Genomic DNA, 6919 nt, shown 5'->3' with positions numbered 1-6919 from the left:
ACTCTAGGTGAATCTGTTCTCTGGAAAAGTTTTCTAGACATTTTGTGCATGCTATTCAATTATATTCAACATTACTACATCTCTTATTGTAAGCTGTAGGCAAAGTATTGTAAGCTTCATTTCAGCTGTAACATACAGAAGTTAAACAACTCTAATTACTCAGATACAGAAAAAGGAAAATGAAAACAAGGTTGTCCATGTTAGGCAGATCAGAGTTCAAATTCCAAAATAATATCAAATTGTAGCAGTTCAAAACTAAAAATTTATCATCTTTGTGCAGCAAGTTTCAACAGAGATTCTGAAGGATCATCGAAAACAGAAACCTTCAGCTCATTTGCATTGACAAGCTGACAAACATCCTTCCTTTTTCTTATTATAACTCACAAACTGTTTCCATCCTCCACAGAACGCGCGATATCCATTTGGTGTTATACAATTCACTTTCCACCTTTTTCCTTCTGAATTACGGAGGACAACTGTTGTCTTATTGTCTGATTTTGGAACTTGTTCACAGAAGGATTTTGGAACATACTGCATGAGAAGTATTAAGTATTTGGTTTACATACATTTGACACACTTCATAGCTTATTGGTGACAGAAACTAATAAGCATGAACTTGTTTTACGTCAAGAAAACACTTACTAGGAAACAGGACTTTTTCACATTGTAGCCTTTCAAGCATTTCAAAAATTGAGGAATATTTGGAGTAAGATCTGTGAGAAGGTCTCTTCTTTCTCAAGTGCAGCTCTTTTTCTTGGAGTTGCATGTTCTAAGGAAACACTACATAGTAGTCCATCACATGTTAAGATAGGTCTTCTGCAAATGAAATTTTGGTTGATGAAAGTCTAAATTTGATCACTATTACTGCATTTTATGCCAACTTTCAACAACAGCTAAAAGAATTGGAAAGGTATGAGTTAAATCATCATACCTGTGTCGCTTTCACCGTTAGCAAGAGTCTGTTCAGGCAATTTTGAAGTGTAAGGGTATTTTTCTGGCCTTTTACACTGCTGCCTCTATCATATATTGAAGCTTGTTGATTTTTGACCATGTCTGTTGACTTCACTTGTCTTTCCAGTCCGTTGTTGCTGAAAATTCTTGTTGTGAATTGCAGACTGCCATATCACATTAGCAGTTGCACTTGTGTTTAACACCAAATCTTTAAGGCTAGATCTAATTCACATGTATAGGATATGAACAGACAAAAACATAAACAGTTCAGTGTTTTGCAAGTGAAGTCATGATCATTTAAAGTTCTCCAACCAAGCTTAGCAATTGTCACACAATTTGACCCGATAAGGTTCGACATTCAAATGTAATTAAACTAAACTTCAGTCCCAAAAATTGCCCCAAGGCTCGTTTTGTCAGCGAACCAAACTTTTTCAAAACCCTTCAGAACTTGTGTTCTTATACATTTATATGACTACAAGATCGATCGTGTTGAGATATACAAGTATGTCTTTTTTTTCTTGCTCCTCCACAGCCGATTTTGAACCTCCAACTCGATTGTCCTCTTTAGCGATGATCATACAGTCCATGCTTGACTGATTCTACCATAGCTGGATGGTTAAGGATTTTGCTTGTGTATCTGCAATTTATCAAGTTAGCTCTCAATAAGATGCAGATAAATTTTCAAACTTGCAATATTTTGTTGGATGAAAAAACTAGCCGGTCTTGCAATTGGTTTTATTTGAAGATACTACCAAATATTATCATCATGTTTGTATCTAAATTTATTTAATTATATTAAAGAAAAATCATATGAAGCAATATGCCAAAAAAGACAAAAATATGTAGAAGAAGAAAAAAAAAAGACAAGAATGTATGCTTTATAAAAAGAAAAAGAAACAATGTAGTACTTGCCAAGACAGAGAAAAAAAATTATATCGTTCCTCCCCTAATATTTTGCTATCATTCATAATTAAGCAAATTATACCTACAGAGTCCTATTTGAGGCGTAATGTTTGCTATTTTCAAACTTTTCCTAAAATATGTCAATTATGTTTATTGCAATTCAATAAACATGAGAAGCAGACCGAAATAACTTGTACGCATCGGGTGTTTACACCAAGTCAATGTAATACGTGATTTAATGAGGTAAAACACATATAAATTAATTATGGTTAAGTACAATGAACTATTAATTTAAACACATAGCATGTATGTATTGACTTGATGTTAACAACCAGTGTGGCTAAATTTTACACCATAATTACTTAATATGATTTAGCGAACAAACTAAATAGCAGAACCGTAAGATCAAATCAAAACTTTACGTTTGAAGCTTCCACTTTTAGTATGGCATGATGAGTAAGTTCAAATAAAAACTTCATCAATTCTTTTATAAGAACAATAGGACTTACTAAAGCAATCCTAATTATTTCATCAACAAACAACGATAATTGAAGTCTTGAAAAACAAACAATAATATTTATAGTCTTCAAAATTTGTCAACATGAAACAATACTTAAGGCAATAAACATTAAAATGTTATGGTAAATAGTAATAAACTAATCTATTTTATTTATTATTGGGATGGGAATTTGATCCTTCTTGGAGAACACGAACTTGTAAGAACGAGATTTTGCCACATTGTTCTCTCACAAATTCACAGATGAACCTGTCATTTTTCTCCACAAGGTTCCACCGACATATACTGCGCCATCCGCCTACCAACCATATTCTGCCGTCTTTCCAATATTTGACTTTTGTCTCAAATTCTCTGCCAGCTGAGTCGCGAATGGTCATGCTAGGAGGGAGTTCAAGTTTGTAGTCTCTCACCACATCAATTGGAACATACTATAATCAAGAACAAAAACTTTGTTAAATTAGAATGTTGCATACAATCATTCTCAAGATCAATATATAATAATAGGCTTTATTACCTGTTGATTTCTCCTTTTTGCTATTATCTTTGCTACAAAGTATGGATTTTTTGGCTTAGTTGCGCTTCCACTTCTGAATATATCTATACCATGTCGGTCGACCATATTCCTGACCTTGCAAGTAACGGCTTTTCTGCGTCCAGCTAAATCAAGAAAGCTATGATCAGATTCACAAATAGAAATCTCATGAATACTCACAAATACTCCATTCGTTTCATTTTATGTTCTGATACTTTATTGAACATGAACTTTATGAAAGGAAAAAACACTTTTGACAATAGACCAAAAGTTTTATTATAAAATGACATTTGAATGTATTCTCTCTGATATTCAATAAATACTAACAAAATGGGCCCCTAGGCTAGTTTTATCAATGAACCAAACAACCAAACCTATATTAAAACTTATAGTCTTAAACATTTTTCATAACATCTATAAGATTAAGACTATAAAGTCATGTCCAAATATACAAACACAATCATATAAAATGAATAAGATGAGTAGAACAAAATATTTAATAATTGTTTGTACCTTTTGAACCTGACCTCCTTTTCTTGAATGTTTGAGTCGTTTCAATCTCTTCTTCATCTTCTTCCTCCTCAGCTTCATCCTCCACTTCCTCCATAGTTTCTTTCTCCTCCTCATCTTCTTCCTCTTCCTTTTCCACCTCTTCTTTATCGTTACTTTCTTCTTCTTCTATCATGTAGTTATCGGCATTATCATCATCAGATGAACTATCGTTATTATCTCCAATCCTGTTTTTTTCTTTTGGCTCTACACTATTTCGATGTTCAACATACACTTCCTTTTTCTTTTCACATTTAGGTCCTTCTTTTACACATCCGCTCATTTCAAGTACTTTGAAGTCAAATGTTTCATTTCCATCATAATCAAATATCATAAAGTCTCCATACTCTAGAGTGTTGTTATCCTCTATAAATTTCTCCCATCCATATTCAAAATACAAAGCTCCTTCTATTTTGGTCACTCCCATAGGCCACATATTATTAAATCGATCCCTAAAAAAAACATTCCTAGGTAACTTTCCATTCTTGTAGGTTGCATAACTTGTGGGAATTTTCTGTGAAGAAATTTTTTTTTTTAACAAAAGGTAAAAGAACATTAATTTATTTAAATCAGACTGATTATATCATAAAAATAATTAATATCGAAAGAAAAAATATTTTAAAATATTCAACAATGTGGGTATTTGAGAAACTACAACATAGAATGTAAGGCATTCTCATAGTTCTATTGCAAAATTACACTATCAACACAAAGTAATATGATCATTTGGAAATGATAGATACAATTTTATGACATTGATTGATTGAATAATTAATCATACACAATGCCAGTATAGATCTAGAAAAATTCAACATATATAAGTACTATGATATAATAATTACTTGCACCACACAAAAACATTGTCCTCCCCTTATTCATAGCCCAATCTTCAAGCTTAAAAAAAGTTTTAACAATTGAGTCAAGCAAAAACCATAAATCAAAAACTTATACAAGACAATATTCACATAGAAAATGAATTAATGAGAGGGAAAGTAAAACTTTAAACAACTGTAAAGGGTCATGATTTCTAAGTTTTGCAGATCTAAAATTTCACCAAGGCCTTCAAATTCTCATATCTATTGCCCACATTTCCAAAAGAAGAAGGAAAAAAAAATGAAGAAACTTACCATTCGTTTTGCACTGGATTCAGGATTGAAAATCCTGAAGAAACCCTTTTCCATTTTCACTTTTATCGTCAAACTATAAGAGAATGGAAGAATACGGCGCACAACTTAAACCCTATAAGCGGCTTTAATGTTAAAAGAGTGTCAAATACTCATGAGCGTGTGTATATATATAAGAGAAGGGGAGATTATAAGAATCTTAAGAGAGAAGAGGAGATTATAAGAATCTTAAGATGTTCTCATGCATAGTGCATTGTAGTGTTTGGTGTTGTAATATTTTTTAAGTACTCAAAAATATCAATTTCCATATTTTGCTATTTTATTTTTATTTTTCATAGTATCATGTAAAAATTGATGTATGACGGAAAAGGTATATTTGCACATTCCCTCTTCTTTTTTTGTTGCAAAAGTTCACATGACTTAGGTGAACTCTCTTTTTGGCTCCATTCACACTTTCAACACAACTTTTACCATCACCAAATTTATCGTTTCTGTCACGTTTACCAATAGCCTACAGACGGTTACCAATCTTCTTCACACAAGAAACACCTTACCAACCTTTGATGTGGCTATAACCATGTGAACATATAAAGGAACAAAAACTAGAAAGAAAAAAACAAATGAAGGAACATCTCTGATTACTCAAATACAGAAAAAGGAAAATGAAAACAAGGTTGTTTATGTTAAGCAGCTACAGAGTTCAGATTCCAACATAATGACATCAAATCGTAGCAGTTCAAAACTAAGATTTATCATCTTTGTGCAGCAAGTTTCAACAGAGATTCCGAAGGATCGTTGAAAACAGAAACCTTTAGTTCATTTGCATTGACAAGCTGAAAAACACAGACCTGTCCTTCCTTAAGATTGTTATCACTCACAAACTGTTTCCATCCCCCACAGAAAGCATGATATCCATTTTGTGTTGTACAATTCACTTTCCACCCTTTTCCTTCTGAATTACGGAGGACAGCTGCTCTCTTATTGCCTGATGTCGAAAATTGTTCACAGAAGGATCTTGGAACATACTGCATTAGAAATATTAATTATTTGGTTTACATACATTTTGCACATTTAGTATCTTACCAGTCACATAAACTTCTTTTAGTTCAAGAAAACACTTACCAAGAAACAAGACTTTTTCACATTGTAGCCTTTCAAACATTTCACAAATTGAGGAATATTTGGAGTGAGAAGGTCCTCTTCTGTCCCAAGTGCAGCTCTTTTTCTTCGAGTTTCATGTTCTAAGGAAACACAACATAGTAAGTTACATGTTAAAATACGTCTTCTGCAAGGGAAAAATCTAAATTTGATCACTATTACTCCATTTTATGCTAACTTTCAACAACAACAAGAAGAATTGGAAATGTATCATTATACCTGTTTCATTTTCACCGTTAGCACAAGTCTGTTTAGGGAATTTTTCTGGCCTTTTACGCTTGCTGCCTCCATCTATTGAAGCTTGTATGTTTGTCGGCTTCACTTGCCTCTCCAGTCCATTCTTGCTGAAAATTCTTATTGTGAATTGCAGAGCGCCATCGTACCTAAACACGAGATATTCCCCATTTTCTAATTGATTATTTTTCTGAAATTTCTTCCAACCCTTTTGTATAAGCAAACCATCTTCATCACACTGTAGTTTCACATTCCAAGTGCCTCCAGAAAGACACTTGAGGGTGGCTTTATCAGGTGATTCTTCTGATATATGCCTAAGAAAATGGGCTGGGATTCTCTACAAATTAAACATCAAGTATGTTCAAATTAAAGCAGAACAATGTAAGATTGCTTGTAAAATGATGAACAGAAGCATAGAATTACCAGTTCATTAGTGATTGAGGGACAAAAGACCTTGTAGAAAATTGCTCTTTTGTCTATCTTCAACAACGAGTTTTCCATCATATCACAATTCAATTGATTTGAAAAGATGGGAAGATGGAGTGTACTTATGAGCTATTTTTTGGGTAATTTTTTAGCCTTTTCCGTTTAGCATACGTCGAAAAAGGAAGTAACATTTTGAAAAATTTACTAGCGCAATAATGTCCTCTTGAAAACATTCAAAATTCAGAGTTTCCTTATTAAGTCACCTGAATAATGCAGATAAGATGCAAAATTAATTACCGAGATGAGTATGAAGATGGAAAATTTTCCCAAAAAAAGTTGTACAAGAAGTCGATAGTGCCTTACCTTTTCTGAAACAAAATTTGGAAGGTGGGACAGGACCACATAAAATGAATAGGAAAACAGCTAAAAATAGTGTCTGCAATACATTACCAAATTGAAGTGACATGTATTATAATAGGCCTTCAACCATTTGCCAATCCATGCTTCATAATAATTGGTGACATA

The 6919-nt window shown here is 32.9% G+C and overlaps 2 protein-coding genes across 2 annotated transcripts; both read right to left on the bottom strand.

The window, feature by feature from the left end:
- Window positions 1-2408: 2408 nt before the first annotated feature.
- Window positions 2409-5053, bottom strand: LOC107032650 (B3 domain-containing protein At5g60140-like). Its single transcript, XM_015234238.2, has 4 exons — window positions 4580-5053; window positions 3417-3966; window positions 2886-3028; window positions 2409-2799 (listed from the first exon to the last, which is right to left on the bottom strand). Exons 1-4 carry the CDS (start codon window positions 4631-4633, stop codon window positions 2521-2523), a joined length of 1026 nt encoding a protein of 341 aa, XP_015089724.1. The 5' UTR covers window positions 4634-5053; the 3' UTR covers window positions 2409-2520.
- A 135-nt stretch (window positions 5054-5188) lies between these two features.
- On the bottom strand, window positions 5189-6797 carry LOC107032659 (B3 domain-containing transcription factor VRN1-like). Its single transcript, XM_015234242.2, has 4 exons — window positions 6392-6797; window positions 5954-6305; window positions 5699-5817; window positions 5189-5601 (listed from the first exon to the last, which is right to left on the bottom strand). Exons 1-4 carry the CDS (start codon window positions 6470-6472, stop codon window positions 5329-5331), a joined length of 825 nt encoding a protein of 274 aa, XP_015089728.1. The 5' UTR covers window positions 6473-6797; the 3' UTR covers window positions 5189-5328.
- Window positions 6798-6919: the final 122 nt, after the last annotated feature.

This window comes from Solanum pennellii, chromosome 1 (assembly GCF_001406875.1).
Source record: "Solanum pennellii chromosome 1, SPENNV200".
Taxonomy (NCBI): domain Eukaryota; kingdom Viridiplantae; phylum Streptophyta; class Magnoliopsida; order Solanales; family Solanaceae; genus Solanum; species Solanum pennellii.
Note: the sequence above shows the minus strand (reverse complement) of the source record. Positions and strands in the feature narration are given on the sequence as shown.